At 38.5% G+C, this 20562-nt stretch overlaps 1 protein-coding gene across 1 annotated transcript in view; it reads right to left on the reverse strand.

The window, feature by feature from the left end:
- LOC139935925 (proteasome maturation protein-like) overlaps positions 1-19251 on the reverse strand; it is a 62333-nt gene extending 43082 nt beyond the window's left edge. Inside the window, exon 1 of the mRNA XM_071930562.1 lies at positions 19109-19251. Within this exon, the coding sequence (XP_071786663.1) occupies positions 19109-19149 (41 nt within the window). The 5' untranslated portion in view covers positions 19150-19251. The remainder of the gene's footprint in view (positions 1-19108) is intronic.
- Between the last annotated feature and the right edge of the window lie 1311 nt (positions 19252-20562).

A 20562-nucleotide genomic window follows, 5' to 3' on the forward strand; every position in this document is an offset into this window, starting at 1 on the left:
ATGAAAACTATCAAGCTTTTGCAGGGTCAGGGGTGTATGGGTTAGGAGGAACATGAATGTTTCACCATGTGGGGCCAGCCTCAAGATTGAAATACCACCTAAACATTTGGTAGGGTCATGACCTTGAGTTACATGGAAGCCATGAAATCTGTTACCGTAGTCTTGGTCTCAACTTGGGCGTTTCTAAATACTGCTCAAATAGACACTTGAGGATTTTTCTTTCTTCTTCTTCATTGGAAATGCTTCTTTTGCTTGTCGAATGAAGCCTCTCCACTAAAGAAGTGGTGATGCTAGTGTTTTATCATTTGTTTTTTTTTACCCATACAGCAATGTGTATTAAGAACTACATACTCAGTACCTTCCCGAGTTCTGTGAAAACAAAACAAAATCAAATCACTCGGGTGGGATTCGAACCAACGACCTGCTAGAGCAGTTGTCTATACCACTAGACCACCGGGCTAGCCCACAGGTTACTTGCAGTTCAAATGCTATCTCTCTATCTTCAAATAAGTACATCCCTCCAGAGGAGTATAGTCGTACTTGGTCGAGGAGTATAGTCATACGTGTACTTAGTCGTTCTGCATGTGATTGCAGCGGGTACCACAACAACTTTTACAGATGTAATTTTTCATCAGGACAAAGAACCTAAGTGATTTGCCTGTGGTTTTGCTTTCCCCGAACTCAGCAAAATACTGAGAATAGAGTGCTTAAAACACATCGGTTTAAGGTTAAAAACATATGCTTTATCCCTGTTGCAAAATTAACATCAAGTGTTTTAGTTGCATATACACGATACACGTGTGTGTATGATTCGAGCGGCATTGTTTTGAAGCTTTTCAAGTCGAGTGAAATCAGACTGTTTCATTCTATCAAAGAGAGAATTATAGCAGTAAATCAAGTGAACTTTCCAATACAGTATCCAATCAGTACTGAATTAAGCTGTTACCCATTCAGTTCCATCTCTTCAAAAGTGGTGTCCTCTAAATAAATTTATAACTATTAAACATGTCTTCAATCTTCATCTTCAACTAGTTTCATCAACAGCAAACTAGAAACCCCCCTGAGAAGTCTTAAGCCCCGCTTCCTTTTTACTAGAGTCCCAATTAATTATATCCCCCTCCGCAACCCGCGTGTAAGGTATGGGGTGAAGTATCCCTTCTTGATCATTAGAGCAGAGCCACAAACTTCATTGGAAAGATCCTTTTAATATCTCAAAAGATACATGATTCTGTTTCTGATCAAGCTGAGTTCTTATGTTCCTTTTCAATCCAATGTGATGGCAAGAAGTTCCAATGTAAAAAAAAAATTGCTGAACAAAACATGTAGAATATACAATTTTACAAGCCAAAACTTGCCTTCCTTTTTTTTTTTTTTTTTTTTTTTTTTACACGAGGTATGCACAACTGTGAACTATGAGAACCATTTTTCCATCATCTAAGCATCTAAGTTGAGTTTTACAAGGTGGTGCAACACCTTCAGCCAAAATGCGTGAAAAAACTAAGTGTACCAAGTTCTTTTACAGACATTGCGCCCCATCCGAAGAACAAAGCAATAATGGTTAAAGTGTCAGAAGTGGCCAAGCACTATTCAAGAATCGAGGGGCATTATTAGAAATCTTTTTAGATCTTGTATTTGACAAACTTTTTTTCCATATTCGTTGACAAAGAGCTGGACAGTTGAGCAGGCTTGACACTTCAAGGAGGCAACGAAGGTGATTGCCTCCATGCCCTGGGGTCATTGCCTTGCTACCCTTGAAATGCTTATACAGTTTCCTCATAAAGTGCCCTCTACCAAGGAGAAAATGCCTTGGTGTCCTTGCCTTTAAAAGAAAAACATACAGGCCTACAATCACGGCCATATCTCATTGGGGCCCCCTGCCCCCTTACAACGTTGGTTCTCATTGTTGCACGGTCTTCTTCTGCGTTCAAGTGAACATTGAGCTTGGGGACAGGGGGGAGAGAATGTTTATTGTCAGGGGAAGTGTACATGGGTGGCACAAGCTTTTTGGCCGTGATTGTAGTTTCAACTACAAGAGACAAATGTCTGTAATAATTTGGAACGGTTTTCACTGTGTAACCCACAGCAGGGGCATCACTTGCAAGAAGAGACCTGGAAAGCACTGAAACACTCACTGAAGCAGAACATGCTCATATTACCCCCCTCCTACCACCTTCAGGGCCAGGTACGTTCCCCCTCCCCAAGGATGTACAGAACAGCTACCACGTCAACAGAGGAAATGAGACAGCGATGGCATCAGGGGCGGCAGTGCATTGAGTCACACTCAGGTGCTCTGTGTGTCTTCTAAAAGGTTGGGAGGGTGAGGTAAGGGACATTTTCTTCGTCACCATTTTGTTTGACAAAGTGGCCCTGACCACTATGACCATGACAGGAACTGACAAAAGTGAGTGGACATGGCCTCTTGTATACAAGGTAATAGGCAGGGTCGCATACACAGGAGGTTTTCATTTACCTGTACACGTAATGTACCATGGAATTTTGTTCTCTCTCTCTGTCTCTTCAGGAAGGCCAGGATGCACAATTTTAGTATGAGTGGGCGACAGTCTAAAATGTAAGCCGCAAAATGTAAAAAGGAAATAACCTACCCGACTAAACGCTAGTAGCTGCAGCTATTTTGGGCGAGTCATAATAAAGGCAATACAGGTTAACTGTAATGCACATATGTATTTATCATATTTGGTGCATAAATGACTATTAATGGCTATTCTGTTTGTGACATTTGGTGCAAACTTGGGTTGTTATTAGTCAGCAAGAGTTGTCAAGAAAGTCTTGACTCGAAGTCTCAAACCCTGCATCAAATCTCAAGTCGAATACCACATCCATGCTTATAAGTTCCATAAGCAAATTTCATGTAAAGCGCACCTGCATTCAGATGATGACTGTGGGGCTACCTATTACCATTATCAATTAGTCGTCTATCAGGGAAACTCAGTTCATTAATTATTAAGCTAATCAGAGCATACTCGTCAAAACATTGTACACAACTGGATCGTTTTGGAACCTAGATGGTCATGTCCATGAGGCCAACCACCTTTCCTTAAAGGTACGGTCATGTTCATTATGGAACCTACATGTAGGTGGTCATGTCTATGAGGCCCACCACCTTTCCTTAAAGGTACGGTCGTTGTTTGGTTTTTTGTCAAGGTAACATCTGCTCAGAATCCACATGAAAATTTCGCCAGCTGTCCTACCCATCAAAAAGTCCCGACATCAATGAATCTTTTCTGAGAGGAAATACTCCCCAGAAAGCAGTACCAAGTGATCCCTACAGAACAAGGGGCTGAACACCGACTGGGGCATCGGTCATTGTACCAACGTAATTTCATGGATCATGACTGTGTTCTGGGTCCCCGCTCCGAGAGTCTGTTTCAGGAGACAGGGAGGCCAGGTACCAAATAAAACAAAGGAGAAGTCCTCAATAAAGAGAACATCATGTTTAAATGCCAACCAGACGCCCACTTTGATTTTCCCAAAGAATCTGTAGAGCTTGATAAGTTGAGGCAGTCACAGGTAACGGTGAGGTGAAGGGTTTATGATTATGCAGATCCCATGGGTGGTAATGACTGAATGTACTTCAGTGTGAAAACTAAGTTGTCAAAATAGCTGTGAGGCAAGCCTTATTAGTTATGAATCAGAGACATGTCCATGTATGCATGATAACAATCTTTACTGAATAAAAGGTCTTTCCTATGCTTTCCAAGAAGGCTCATAGGTTTTCTTACAAAACCTTTTTTTTACCACCATACCCTATCTAATCTTGATTAAAAAACGTTTACCGTAGCAGTATAATGTTGTACCTTATCTTGATTCAAATAAGCTCAGTCCTTCCAACATGAAAAAATACTTCAAAAAAAGATTCTAAAACTAATCGACAATGAACAATTAGACAACTAAACAAATTAAAGCCATTATACACTTTCGGCACAGAAAAAAAAAAGTTCACAGACTTACAAATAACTTACAGGGTTTACAGAAGGTAATGGTGAAAGACTTCTCTTGAAATGTTATTCCATGAAATGCTTTACTTTTCGAGAAAACATTAAAACAATTATCAATTCTCGTTGTCGAGAATTACGGATTGATTTTAAACACGTCATGACACGGCGAAACGTGCGGAAACAAGGGTGGGTTTTCCCCGTTATTTTCTCCCGACCCCGATGACCGATTGAGCCTAAATTTTTACAAGTTTGTTATTTTTTATATCAGTTGTAATACACAAAGTGTGGGCCTTTGGACAACACTGTTTACCAACTTTACCGAAAGTGTCCAATGGCTTCAACTACAACTGATGACAATCCTACTGTTTATGTTTTAATGCTTTGAGGGGTTGTCTTAACACATACCCATCACCCAAAAGTCCCTCCTCCCTATCCCCCTACCCAGTATTAAACCTTTCAGAATATTAAACTCTACCACTTGTTATTTCAAGCTAGTGGGCTAAGAGTCTATAGGTCACAGCAGCGCAATACATCAAATCAAAGAAAAACTGACGGAACTAAGAAAGAAGCTTGTATGAGACATTTGGATAACATCCAGTGAGGTCACCACAGTACACTTTCACTCACATAAAAACCTTTATAATTTCATGCGATAAATCTTCTCTACAGTTTAGGGAGTCTCTGCATGTTGTCCTTAATGTTGCTTTACAACATGCCATGAGTTATGGCTCTGTTTTTGCGCATTTCAAGGAAGGATGACGAACTTGACACAAGTGTATCCGGAATAGATTACCATCTTATTCTGGAAAGTCCCTACTCCTGTCCCGCTCTTTCTGCGTACCATACTATAGACCCAAGAGTCTCCTCATATAGAAAGCCATGCATTTCTGCAAAGTGAAGACTTTTGGCTGATTCACAACAAACCAAGATGAAGTATTTCAAAGTTTTTCAACCTCAAGAAAATTATCTTCATGTACTTCAAATCCTCCTTCCCAATGTCATTCATTGCAAGTGAAAAAATCCCTCACCCAACACAACAAAAACAACCAAATGGCTTTCAATGGATTAATGGCTTTATGTCCCATCTAAAGGATGGAGCAAGCCTTGCTGAAAAAAGGACACAAAATGCCTGACCAGGACTCAAACCCACACTTTACTCATATGCAAAACCCCTGAGTGTTGACACTCCACATTAATATCAATGATTTTTTTCTGACAACACCAATTTTAAAATGGCATTCAATAACACATGTGGATGATGGTAGGTAAATGACCTCATCACACTGTCTCGACTTTGGAGAAGAAAAAAAAATCGTGTCCTTGGTTTAATGCCCCTAAAGCATAGAATATCATGACCTATAAGAAGAAGTGAGACAGACCTCAACAACTTCCACTTTTTTTGTTTTTCCCTTTAACACACAAACCGGTTTTGCCTTGTGGACTTTTCTTCTTGAACGCCCAGCTGTTTCCCATTGAGCGGTAAACGGAATCATCAGAACAGAATATAATTTTCCGGTTGATCAAATTAGAAGATCTTTCAACACACTTTTCCTTGATGAACAGTTTACAGTCCCTACCACTGGTTTGACTCTCAACACATCTCTAAATGGGTCAATGATTTTGGTCATTGTAAAAAAAAAAAGGGCGCCCCCTCCTCCCCCCCCCCCCCCTCACCACCTTGGACCAAAAAAGAAAAAGGGGGAAAGAAGAAAAAAAATATTTGTAACAGGAAATAAACTCAAATTTATAAGTATTTCAACATGCACTGTCACTTTCTTTTTATATAAAATTGGAGGCTATAAATTTAGTCGGATATTTGAAGTCAAAGCCTTAGGCATTATTGCTCCTCGAACTGTTATAAAAGTTTGTGACATCGAAGAAATTAAAACAAACATTTATTGACTAGTCCATAAGTCTGAGCAATAAGAACATCAGCTCAGATCACATGAGTATTTCAAACTTGTTGTCAACATGGGGTCACACAAGCATCTCTCAGACGATCAGTAATAAACGCAGTCTCGGAAGTAATGCAACCGTCTCGACTTCCAATATAAGCATCAGGGAAAGACAGTTAATCCTTGGTGCTGGATCAGGTGGTTATGAATCACTACCAACAGACATGGTACAATTTGGGTTAAAATATGCAAAGCTGACATTTTCTGAACCAGGTAAAAAGCATGCTTTAAAGATGCTATGTCAGATTTTTTGCCAAATTGACCCAAAAATTTTGATTTAAAATTTAATAGGTATTTTGATGGGGGTTGAGAAAGTTACAAGCTTTCATTTGAGCCATTGCTCGAAAAAGTCCGCCAATTATTAGTAGCAGTGAAATAAAGTGCTCAAAGTTAGTTTTTTTTGGGATCCCGACAATATATCACGTGACCAATTCTTATGTTATATCAGAAACGTTTAAATTTTTGTCATGGTTCCTGACCATTAAAAGTAAAAGTTAAACTTGTTTTCGTTTTCATTTTTTTAATGTTTGGGCAAAAAATCTGACATGGCATCTTTAAACTAGTTTTCAGCCTGAAATGCTGTCATCTGTGATTCACATACTTTTTACATCAGTTTGAATTTGTATGGCAAGAAAAAAGTAGATCAAAATTCATTCTCTGACATTCAATTTAATTCAATGAATGAACCACAGGTGGCATTTGTTGCAGTGATACCTTTTTTTATACAGAGTATAACATTGCATTTCTGCAATGTATTTCTGCAATGAATTACAATTCTAGTTCTGCAATGAAATGTTACATTTGTTTCATGCAATGAATTACATCATTGTATATTATTTTCTACATTAAATAACATTGTATTTCATGGAATCACAGTATTGTATTATTGTGTTATTGACTGTAGTGTACCCACTGTATATATGAAGATTATCTGATACAAAAAGGTTGAGTTGTAATACTCTATGAATTGAACTCTCTGGAACAAAAATGAAAACCCATACACATCTGAATTGGATCCACCGAATATTTTCGTTTTCAAGTATCATCTGAAGAGCATTGACATTGGCAGCACTTGTTCATTGTGCTGCCATTTACAATCCTATTTTTCACTCAATCAAATCAATGTTACCAAACCAAGGATGAAAGTATAGAGACAAAGTCACCAGAGAGCGGATTGGAATCCCGATCATGACACTTCTCTTCTTCATGCAAGACACTAAAATTTATTCTCATCACCCAAGTGTAAATGGATACCTCAGAATGATTAGAACTTTGGCCGTCGATGCTGCATACTCCTAAGGAGTTGAGATTGTCCAATCAAAATATCAGTGAGATCGCTAAAAGCAAAATATCAGAGTAAGACAAATCACAAGCCAATATTCATCACACAGCATTTTGGATGGCTATTAACCTTTTGCTAAGCAGGATTTATCTGTGCTTAGCCAATATGCATCAAATACTCCTGGATACACACCTGCTTTACGACTACATACAGGTTGGAGGAGGGTTAGTAAGCAAGTTATTATTTCCTGAGCCCTAATTTAATGGGTGTCTATCGCCAGGTGAAACACACACACACAAAGTGGTCATTACTAAACATGTTCTCTTGACGGGCAAGGAAAATCATTTGAGAGAGACGTTAACTTCTATAAAGAGAATACAAATGTAAAAAGAGCAAGACGTAACACGGACATAGTCAACTAGTGAATTGTACATTTAAACAAACATTATTTAGCATGCAGCATATAAAGTATAATTTAATTTTACGAAACATTTCTATTTATTTGTAGAAGCTTTTCCCACAGGATATGAGGATACCCATAGAAAGTGGCAAAAGGGGAGGCAACAGATTCTATGAGGGGGAGCCCCCATTTCCACAAAGTTCCACTCTACTCTAGAGGCCAATTTTGTTTCTATGTTCCCCCCACCCAATTTCCCCAATATTTTCCCCATGTTCTTTCTACATTTCCCCAAAGATTTCTTATCCAATGTTCCTCCTACATTTCCCAGTACTCTCCCCCCCACCCCCCCCCCCAAAAAAAAAAAACAAGAAAAAAAAACCAGTGGAAACACCTGAGGATAAGTTAAAATTCACTCCAAAAATAGTCTGGCTGGCTAGTTCAGTTTGAAAAGCTTCCCTATTCCTTTTGAAATATGGCCCAGTGAAAAAGGTGATGGACTAGTGAAACATTTCTACAATTTCACTCAACCTTTCTCCCAATTCTCCCTTGCATCATTGTTATTGTCCCCCTGTTTTCCATCGTACGTTAACCACAAGAACTCTATCACAATCCTAAACTCCCAACCAGGCACGTCTCTACCCAGATGGCCCAAGCTGTTAATAATAATCACCAACTCATACTTGGCAGCATGTCACAACCTGCTTTTCTACCCTGCCATGCCCATCTACGTCAGTAATCTCCTCTGAAACATAGACTGTATTTTTATCACTAATTATTTGGGGATGGTAGGGTAATGGCTTTACCACTCGTAAACAGTTCATAACCTTGATGCTGAAACAGGTGGCCTGGGGTCCATGTATACATTATGTCTTTGTTGCTACTGGCAACTATATGACGCAGACACTCTGCTGGAAGAAGTTACCTAAACAATTTACAAATATGGACACAGTAAGTGCTCACAATACATCTTGTCCATAAACAAAAAATACATTGTCACCAAAACCTTCAGTTACTCTTATAAAAAGTATATTTCTTTCTTGTAAACTAAAGCACAAGAAAAAGAATTGTATGTTAAGATAAAAAAGTATTATTGTCCTAAACATCTGCTTGTACAGCACCTTTGGTGCAAATATGACATCAGTCTTGTATTGAAAAGCGCAGGCTTTATAAGAAAGAATTCTTCCTCCATGACGGGGTGGCTAAAAAAAAGTAAATTGGGGCTGAACAAAGAAAAGGTGACCAAAGCAGAAAATGTTACTGTCACAAACATGCTTGACTGAGGGGTCATCAACATCTCCACTATTACAGCACCAATATTGTGTTCCAATGGGAAACCATCCTTTGTATTGAAAAGACATAGAATGTACATGTGCTGCATGATATAAGGAAAGTTTCTTCTCCAACATTGGGAAAGCTTTTTGTCAAGGCCTTTATGGCTTGGAGAGCTGCAATCCCAAGCGACTGGTACAGGAGACCAAGCACAGAGTGGCTCCCGTCCCAGTCGCTCAGCTGTTTATGTCACTAAAGCATTGACAAAAGGCCAACATTGGGGTGGCTACTCAAGGACTTCCTCTCAAACAACTGGGATCCCAAGCTTTCAGATTTGACATAAAGCAGAGGACCTGGGTGTTGTTAACCATCATTAAAGTCAAGCACACAAATCATAAAGAGAGTAGGCATTTCCCAGTGTTGGTCATCATTGCTTACTCGTCATTGAACCACATGGCTTTTTTGTCAGCCTTAGAAAAACACCCTTCACAAAGGGTTTTGTAAATATTTATGTTCAATTTGTTAAAACAAATTACTGAAAATACAAAGTATTTTATGTTTGTTTTCTCCTGTCAATCTGGAATCTTCAAATGTCTGTTTAGTCCACAGGCACAGGGGTCGCACATTTTAACCACTTAGTGACAAGGTTTTCCTAAATTTGTCTGTGCCCAGGGATGGAATTAATGTTTTAGAACTGGCGGAATAATTTGTTTTTGAGAATATTGTTGTCATAAAGAAATCCTGACTACACTAAACAATGCAAAGACAAGATACGTTCTAATGCAACACACCAGGATTTATTGTGAATCTGGTCTTGTAAAAACAACTTTGGTCCTGTAAAACTTGGAGCCTACAAAAATCCCCACGGTCTTGTTGAGCTTTCCCTCCAAATTCGAGCTCTGCCGAAAGCATGCAAAGACGGTAGATATAAAACAATACGCCATGGAAGAACTCTGAATGGCGTTTCATTAAGTCACTCTCCTCGGTTAAGCTACAACTCTGAGTCATTTCCTACAGAGTAAAATGAAGACAGTTTGTAGTCCTACGGGTACAGATCAGTTTGCAGTTTGCACTCAACTGTCACATTCTCAATTGCGCCTGTCTTTATCCCCTACTAACTGTACTACTCTAAAATGATTGTAAGGTCACAAGTAGTTTACATTACCTGTACCCTTGTATATTGTGATCAGAACAGTTGGATGGGTTCCAGTATAGAAGACCTTCTGGGTAAACCAACTGTTCTCTGAAATATTAAAGCACACTTAACTTTTGTTTATGTAAACACAAAATCATCCATTATGTCCCATCAAACAAAACCGATGGTTGTTGCCCAAAGATAAGGTCAATTCAGCCCAGTCCGACAAATTTTGTGTTTATTTGATAAGAAACCCTATTTATAAACCCTATATGTTTGCTTCTCATAGTATACAAAGTGATGTAAAAAAAAATATAAAAAAATAAGACAAATGTCAGGAAACTTGTAAAAATAACTAGTAAACTTGCAGATTCGTACACATCTCTCTTTTTGGGAAGTTTTGAGTAAAGGCTTTGAGCCTTGAGGTCTAAGTACAGACTTTTAAATTATCTTGAATTTAGAGCTTTTAGACATACTCCAACAACTTGTACTGTGATCGTGATATTGATGATCCTTAACATAAAAAAACAGAGCCATTAAATCCACACAAAAATACTTTTGGTGATATGGAACTCACTTCCAAGCAGGACACCAATCAATCATCATTCAAGACCTCCTCAACGTTAAAAAAAATATGTGCGCGATGTCGCCATCTTCATTCATTCTTAGTGACATCATGAAGTGCACAACCAAAAGATCTAAACATTTGCGCATACATTTGCAACATGTTTGGGCAAGTGGAACGCATATCTGGGTTCCCCTTAGTTCAGACTCAGGACATCCCACAGGTTACAGTTCAGGTTTACAGACGTTGTACTAAAACCAAATTATAAAACTGTAGGTTTGGACACAATGTGGATTTTTTTATTTCTCAATTTGATTGCTTCACTCGTACCTCTTTCAAGAACAGTAGAAGGTGTAAAGGCTCAAGGAGATTTTTTTAGAAAATCCTCAAATCAGAAAAAAATCACAGGCCTGCTGTGTATTATAATATGTTAACCAAGAAAAAAAACTTTTGAGGGAGAACCCTGCAATCATATCCCTTCCCCATTTCCTGTTGCTCAGAAAACAACGTTATGTGCTCGGTGGAAAGAGAGGTGTGAGCAATTGGATACTCTGATGAAGAAACTACACAGATCTTTTCAAAATCTTCACAGAGAAAAATATAAACTTTTAGTCCCTGCCTTGGAATTCCCACTTTCTGGTATTGAGGGCCAGAATGGTGCATTGAGTGAGGGGGTATTTAGGCCCCAGCAATCTGGGGGAGACTTTTGAAGAGTACCATGATTATCTCAGGTCTCTGCATGGTCCCTTCTATCTTATGTTCTGATGCTTTGACAGACAGTTTTGTGTCCGCTGGGGCAAGACCCAGGATAGAATTAAGGTCACAGGAGCCCGCCTGTAAAAGTCATCACAAAGATTCAGTGGATCTGTTGGGGGAGGGGGGGGGGGATATTGCTGAAAGTGTGTGGCCAATTTCATAGGAGTAACACCACTGATGATTTCTTAATAGGCACCATTAATAGTGCTTATAGTGCACTTCTTATACATCAATACTCTAGTTTCTATGGCTACTAAATCATCTGCAACAGCATATGTAACTCATTCTTCTTCTATTTGTTTCAAGTAGCCACATGTTGAGGAAGTAATGTCATATCCACATGTGGGTTTTTATCAGACAAATGAGTATGTATCATGACACAAATCTACAGCCAGTAGTGGCAACTTTTACTGAGTTTCACTGCAAGTAACATCAAGTTAAAACAATACAAGGATTCACCTCTTTGCAAACAAATGTATTATTCAATTGAAAAACACAAGAGAACCAGATGTTCCCTAAATTTGTTTTTTTGTGAAACAGTCGCCACTCTCAGAAATACTGATGAACCTTTGTTAACGGAGGTGAGAAAATTTGTGACCGTGTCTCAAAATGATGAATGTTTCCCTTCCTAACCCTTTCAATCACAGCTCCCTCTTTCCTTCCTTTAGGATACCTGTTAATATTTCTGTGGTTAGTTCTTACTCCGATGGAGATTTCTCTGAAGGACCCCAGTTGTCCTTATCAGCCGAGACAGGCTCTGCTATTCTCAGCAGGCTGTTCTACACATTGCAAAATATGATCCCCTAACAACTATTGTAAATTTTAATTTACTGCATGGCAAGTGTCCATACTTTCTGTTTTGACATAAAAGGTTGGTTTTTATGGAAAGTGGCACAGCATGGTATTCTAAGGAAATACATGGGTGTTTGGCAGTGTACAAAATAATTTACATTGCCAAACACGTTTCTACCAAAAACATGGGCATTTGTTAAAGTCTTCTACTCTTAAAGGAAAAACTCATGAGACCATCACTATATAAACAACATTTGAATATTCCACTGAGGTATACATATATCCAAGTAAATTATTGTTGAAGTTTCATAATTTTGCTTTCATACCCGGTAAATTGCTTTGGGGTTGTATAACCCATCTACTAAAAGGGAGGTAGCATCACGCCACAAACTAGCCAAGTCCATAACATGTAACATGGCTTTAACGTGGTGTGGGGTCACACTTACAGCTGACCCAAAAAATGATAGACTGGCGACAGGGTTGACGAACAAATTAACTGTTACAAACATTTGCAAATATGGAGAGAGGATGTGTGCATGACTGTTATCTTGGCTTTACTTTAAAGAATTTAAACAATCTTTCCTCGTTTAAGTGCTATTTTAATCTCTCCAATCTCTCATATCAATGTTAAGTGTATTTAATTGACTGGTCTTAAGTCTTTGCGGAAGTTGCTTTTCTTACGGAATTTACCTCGCCTAATCAAAACTGGGGTTCGGGGGGGGGGGTGGGGAGGGGGATCTACTTTGTAATCACACAGATTTACCATATGAAGCTATTTTACAAACATTTTGCACAAGATACATTCAAGCAGAATGGGGTAAATATTTCCCTAAAACTTGGTGTTGATATTTATAGCAACCTTGCACTGTCTAAACACAAGCCTGTGAAGAACAAACATAAATAATTACTTAGCGACAAAGATGAACATATTGTTTATGTTTAACACAAACACAAACATTGTTTATTTTCTTTTGTATAGTTTATTTCTTTGTGCCGAAAAAGGGTATGCCTTCAAATAAGAGTTAGGGTGGGTACCCGGAAACAGACGTATTTTTGTGGGGGGAAGGGTTTATAAAGCTATCACAATGACTTGGTCTTTAGAAGATTCTTTGATCAGTGATGTCTCTGACTTTGTTCTATCCATTCAAAAATGGGGGGAAAATGACATTCCTTCACTTCCAAAACATGCCTACCCTTTCAGTAAGGACCATTACTATAATGTAAACCATCATTATTTAGTTATTGTTGTTTACTACAAAATGCAATATTAATTCTATGGTTGTCAGTGTGATAGGAACGCCCAACAATCACTCTTTCGTTAGGACCCTACATGTATGTAGATGTCACATCCTCATAGACAAATCACAAATCCCTAAAACAGATTGGATGAAATTTAGACGGCACTCTGCGCTTTAAACTTTAGAAGAAACTTGAGAAGAAACGGTAAGATAGAACAGGTGGCTTGTCATGTTTACAAACTACCTCCAGAGACAGCAAACTCTAAATTGGAGGAAGCATTGGGTGGCAACAGAGGGCTGATGAGGCAGGGCATGGGTGTCTCCCCTGAGCAATTCAGCTCCAAAAGAGCTACAAATAAATATGTCTCAGAATAGGCCCAGTCTATGATAGGGGAACCCAGATAACCTAAATTTGAGATATCGTGGTCTCATAGGACTATGTGAACAACTACCGAGCCATTCTCTCAAATTGAGCATCAGGTAGGCATCAAGCTACTGTTAGTTTTACATGAATTTATACAAAGAAAAGATCTTTCTAGTTAAGTGTACTTATTGAGAATCCAACCACCATACCACAAAAAAAAAGTCCAAACTTAACTGAAAATCAAGGCCACGAAGAGCAGACCTTACAAAACCCAAGGAGACCCCCATCCCTTGTGATTTCTTCTACCCCTTCCATATAAAAAAACTGTAGAAGAGGAAAATCTGTTTCTTTTAACAGAAAAAAAGGAGTCTGGAATTGCATGGCCCCTCGTTATTGAGTGGTTGAGTAAGTGGATTAAAGTTTTGTCCCGAGACCATTATGAAAGATGGGTTCCTCGTCTGTCAAGGCCCTCAACAAGGGTAGACATCTGTGAGTCTCATCTCTTGTGCTAGGGTAGAGTTGTTGTCCCTGAGTACGAGATTCCCTTATGAGTGCCTCGTGACCCCACGCCAACCTGGCAATCTGGCAATCTTATTATATACACACAGACTTGACAAAATGCTAATACAAAACACTCTTGTTTGTTGGCCGGTGCTAAAAAGAAGAGAAGATCACTGAGAAATAGCTTCCTGGTTCTATGTGATTGTGCGATGACGAAACGCAGGAAATATTTAACTTCATTGGCCAAACCGAGCCAAGTTAAAACATCTCGGTAAATTTTTTGGAAAAACTTTTTACAGATGGGCACTCCCTGTTTGTCCAAGGAGAAACTTCAGCAGAAAACAAAACAACAAACAAATCAGTATCGGAAAAAGAAGCCTACAGTCCAGTGTTACATTCAAGCCCTAACTCCACATAAAAAGCAAATAACTTCATAGTTTTCCAGCACGTTCTCTCCGCAGTCAGGATGTAGCCCTAAGTATCTACACTCCATTCAAGATACTTGTGTCCTTGATGTCAAATTAAATGTGGTTTGACCTTTCCAAAGATTTTCCACATCCTCTTATCTCAAACCCCAAAGTGAGGTACGTTAGGCATCTTTCCAGACTCTAACCTCTCGGCAAAAATTGTTTTCCCTATCCAAACATTTCCTTTGACAAAGATTAGAGCATAAAAAATACATAAAAATTATCTGTAGTGGGTCAATATAAAAGGTACTCACAACACACAGTGAAACAAAATGGAAACTTTCAGGTAACTGACCTCAGTAATTTGGAAATACATAATCCGATAAACGCTTACAGATTGAAATGTTTTAGAATCCCTCTCTCTAAAACCAAATTTCGTTTCGAGGGTAGTATTTTTCAAAATTATTAGCAGTTGCAGTTCTTCTTACCAAGTAAGTTTTTATGGTCATTAATATTTGGATTAATTACTCAAGGTATACTCTCCCTTTAAGGAATGGTCGCCACAAAACTGTTTTCTTTCATTGCAGTACTTCAGATAGAAATCAAGTGTATCTCAAGACTTTCGGTACTGATTTCATTTATTAATTCTGGTTATTTGAAGCCAAAGGACGTTCAGAAAAGCAAACTTAATCGCAATATTAGCCAGCAACCCAATAGAGAGAAGACGAGGAAGGAAGTTTCAATTTTAGGTGAGGGAGGAATACCCCAGAAAATTGTTCCGAGTTCCCCGTTCCCCTACCCCGTTCCCCCCCCACCCCCCGGCATGATTCAAACCAGGATCCTACAGATGGAAGGTGAGGAAATAATACGCCACTACGCCAACCTAACCACTCTACTGATATTGAGGTTACAAAAAGTAATCTTTCTGAGGGAAGAAGACCCCAGAAAATGGAGGGAAAAAATATTTTAAAAAGCCATCAGGTACACATGTAGGGACTAAAAACCCCAATCCACAGAGTGACGTCCCCTTCTACAACATGATTCAAACTGGGATCCTGCAGATGGAAGGCGAGGAAATAGTATGCCACTATGCCAACTTAACCACCCTACTGATATCGAGGTTACAAAAAGTCATCTTTCTGAGGGAAGAAGACCCCAGAAAATGGTTTTAAAAAATATTTTAAAAAGCCATCAGGAAGGGACTTAAAACCCCAATCCACAGAGTGACGTCCCCTTCCACAACATGATTCAAACTGTGATCCTGCAGATGGAAGGCGAGGAAATAATATGCCACTATGCCATCCTATTGATATCGAAGTTACAAAAAGTAATCTTTCTGAGAGAAGAAGACCCCAGAAAATCGTTCCAAAGGAAAACCAACGCTATCAGGTAGGGACTGAAAACCCAATCCACACACTGCCAATCTCCCTCCCCCTTCCCCGACATGATTCAAACCGGGATCTTACAGATGGGCAGCAGGGAAATAATAACTATCTTCCACTACGCCAACCTAACCATCCTACTGATATCAAGTTTCCAAAAATTAATCTTTCTGTTTCAAAATCCTTCTATTATCATTACAAATTTGTGTCATACCTTTAATAAATGTAAGAATCTTCATTCAATTTGTTTAATAGTGTGTCATCACAGCAATGAGCAGGGTGCTTTAACTTCAAGCGTAGAACTTCATAACAAAAATTTAAACAAATAAATAAAACATCAGACACAAGTTAACTAGTGTCACAACAAGTATTTTCATACAAACTGTTTCCCCTGAACAACAAAAAGGCGTTAGTCGAACTGAGAAGATTCCCACAAGGGAAGTATCACAGACACAAATAATTTAGATGGATTATATAATCACCAGTTTTGGATCAAATGTACTCTCCGGACAACTAGTTCCTCAATCATTTAAATTCAGTAAATTACTAAAGGTGTGTCTGAAAGTGAAGGCACATAACATCCACACACCCATTATTGGTCCTTAGTTGTGCGGACTTGCGACAATATTTTGGGGTAGGATGGACAGGGAATGTCTTCATATTAAGGGTGCTACGGATGTCCGAGCCTAAAGATCAGGCGTCAGTCTCCAAGGCTCTTGAATAACACCAGAAAGCGGCCTCTAGCCTAGGTCTATCCCCATCCATAATCAACTATCAGTCACCTACATGTATATATTCATATGCAGACGACCCTAAGTGTCTGCCAAACATCACCTCGGACCTTGATTGTCACTTACCAAAACACAGAATATAGAAAGCTTACGCCAATGCACGTTTCAGAAAACAGAAACCTAAATAAAAAATTGTCCTAGCATCATCAGGGCTTGCCCTAAAGCCCGCTGTAATTGCCCTGTGGACTACCAACAACCAATAAAGGCTTCAAGAAAATTGGCTTTGAACTCTTCCTTGTTTTTGGACACAACACTTGATGTGGTTCAAGATGTAAAGTCCTGCCCTTTTTTTACTGAAAGTTTTAAATTACTATAAAGGTCAAACAAGATGACCTTGGTTCCCACATTATTTTCACTCTACGCTTGTTTCCCAGGACAAACAAAATGCCTGATGTACTCAATTGCTTTTAAAATCTCAACTATTCCTGACTCAGCAATGTCCACTTACAAACAAGGTTGGGAATTGTTCATGTTCATAAACAAGAAACTTGAAAATTAAAGAATGTCGTAAGACAGGAGAATGTTAAGAGTGCCACTTAGAAAACACCATTAGAATCCTCCAAACCTGACATCCTTAATTTGTTTGGTTATTTCCAAGACACTCGTGACATTGAGATAGATTTCTGAGAAGGGTGTTAAAGGCAAAGTATACTTTTGTGTTTCAGAACTGTTCAATTTTTTTTTTAATCCTATAAAATTGTAGACAGATACAATCAAATTGAAAATGTGAAAACTTCATTTCAAAAGGTGGTTACACTTTGAGATATCGCCAACAACGCCTGAGTGAATAAACCATAATAAACTCGCGCCGAGGCCTGGACTTGATCATTTTACCGAGACGAAGTCGAGGTAAATAAATCAAGAACCAGGCCTCGGCGGGTTTACGCGTGTGCGCGCTGTCCGTTTGCATTGCACGCCGTTCACTCTTAATGGCGCACACGCACTGCAACATTGTAACACCCCTTTTACAGAATGGTTTAGCCCAACAACAAAATAATGCGTTTGCAAAGCGATGCGACAGGTTCAAAAAATGAACCTGGGAATTCGCTCCGGGATCTGGTAAGTTTTTGTCCATTTTTCTTCGAAATATTTCCTAAATGGTGTTTTGAGTATTATGGCAGGCTGCATTAGACATTGCGGATTAAGTTCGTACCCTCAGAATTTGTGTCATGATTTTGAAAGTGGTAAAAATGGGGCAAATCTGGTGACTAGCGTGTTGGACCAAATTAACCGTTGCTGCTCGAACCTATCTCGTAACCCTCCGGCCTAGCGGCTGTCGGGAGGAGGGTTACGTTATCGCAACTATTTCTGATGATGACGTCAGGTGAAATGGGTCAATACAGTACATGTATAATATAAGCTTCTTGGGTAACAGATTAAATTTTAGCTAAATTAAGTACAGTTGTCATAAACCGTAAAAATATCTCTCATTCAACATTCTTTATGTTCTATTTTAGAGTCATCATAGAAATGAATATTGAAATGTTATTGAAAATAAATATTTCTATGATGATTCTCATCAAAGCCTGTTCAGCATCTAGATGAAGTGCATCAGATGTCATAGCAAGTAACACCAGGGCAAACCTCTTCTCTGAATCGTGTTAGCAATATGTGTACTACTACCTACTACTGTACTAGAGCCTCGTTCACCCATTGATAATTTTTAACAGAAACACAACACACATGACCCTTTGGTTTTACATCCGATCCAAGTGTGACACTCTACTGATCAGCAACACCGTGCTTGAATGAATAATACCATGACACGCATGCTTTAGGCCCCGTTATTTATTTTTAAAAAGTCAACCATATTAATATTATCATTATCATTTGAAAAAAATACTGATTCGTAATTCATTGATTGTCAATGTCAGTGTCACACTCACAATCACATTCACAGTAAACTGAAATTGATCCTTGATTATAAAAAAAAAAATTGATGTAAATAAGAACATAAAGAATATCATTTGTAACTTTATTTTGGGGGATTTTTAAACCCTTAATTGCATGTGGGTTTTTAAACAAACACTAAACAGGGACAATTATATGTACAATACAACGCTACACACAGAGAACTGCAGAATGACATGCAAAAACACACATTTCAAGATGGCGGCCCCCATTGACCACCATCTCGACGAAATAACCAAAACTTAGGCAGCGTAAATGTCACCTAAATATCAATGAAAATTATAATCAATCATATGAATGTCCTAAGTAGAAATTAATGATCACGTTGGACACCGATCGCGCTTGTAAAACTGCAGAAATCAGTGAGAAACTAAACGTTATATACCAAGAATTAAAAAGCTCACCTGTGTTTCGTTGATGACAACACTCTACTGAGCATGCGCATTAAGTCATTGCACGATGAATGCAAGTTAAACAGACGGCTCTTTTATCATCACTGCACGACCATTTCTACTGCTGTTTTATGTTCGTTTTGTAACTTTGGGTGTATTTCGATGTGTGTTGTGTTTTGTAATGTTATTTTGAACTTTTTAAATGTAAGAATGACTGACTGACACAATAATACATTTTGGAAAAATTTATTGACACTGGTGCCACTTAGGGCCATACGTCTTGAGGGCTGTGGTGTGTGGTGCATGATTCAGGAAATTATGCAGATAAGATTACTTTATGATTGATAACGAGCAGATTTGAATTTGCATACAAAAGTACACATACACGTGTTGCAAATGTGTCAAACATGGTAGGAATGCTTCTTCTTCTTCTTATTTTTCTCACTGCAAATAATTCACTTGGAAAATATCGAATAACATTTTCAGACTTGGGTTGGTAACCCAGGCAACCCCCCCCCCCCACACCCCTTTGTACTACTAGTGCATACTACAATTATCTACAAATACATATTCAAGAGGTGCTGTTTCAGTTTCTTTGAGAACAACGAGACTTTTTAATATCAGAGTTAAAGATGCTATGTCAGATTTTTGGCCGATTTGACCCCCAAAAAATTGATTTAAAATTCAATAGGTATTTTGATGGGGGTCGAGAAAGTTACAAAGCTTTCATTTGAGCCATTGCTCGAAAAAGCCCGCCAGTTATTAGTAGCAGTGAAATAAAGTGCTCAAAATTAGTTTTTGTCGGGATCCCGCAAATATATCACGTGACCAATTCTTATGTGTTTTATAAGAAATGTTTTAAATTTTTGTCGTGGTTCCTGACCATTAGAAGTAAAAGTTAAACTTTTTTTCGTTAGAGCGGGTGATACTCTTTGAAATACAATTCACTCAAAAAAATCTATTTTTTAATGTTTGGGGCCAAAAATCTGACATAGCATCTTTAAGGTTGTTCCAGATTAGGGTGCCACGAGATACAATGTTGTTTTTGGAAAACGTTGTTCGGTTATTTTGTATACAAATCACTACTTGAAACTGCACGAGTTTAATAAGTATGGATTGATGAACACAATGTAAGATCATTAAATTCGTTGTAGAGCCACTTTTGTATTTATACATGAATTTACCTAAAAAAATAAAATTGTACAAATCGAAACAATGTAATCCAAAAACTTGCCACAGTTTTGCCAATTTACATGGTAGGTCTGCAGTTGGCCATCTTGAGAAATAGTGTACTAGCTCATTAAATCTTTTAAATATACACATAGTCATTAATAGACAAGTTGTAATAATTCATAACAGCTACCATACGAACACAATGTATCCGATATTCACTGGTTTGTTTATAATTTGGGGCGTTCCCGATCCCCCTCCCCTTTAGTCACGCCACTGGCGAATGATGAAATCTT

Source organism: Asterias amurensis, chromosome 4 (genome assembly GCF_032118995.1).
Source record: "Asterias amurensis chromosome 4, ASM3211899v1".
Classification (NCBI taxonomy): Eukaryota; Metazoa; Echinodermata; class Asteroidea; order Forcipulatida; family Asteriidae; genus Asterias; species Asterias amurensis.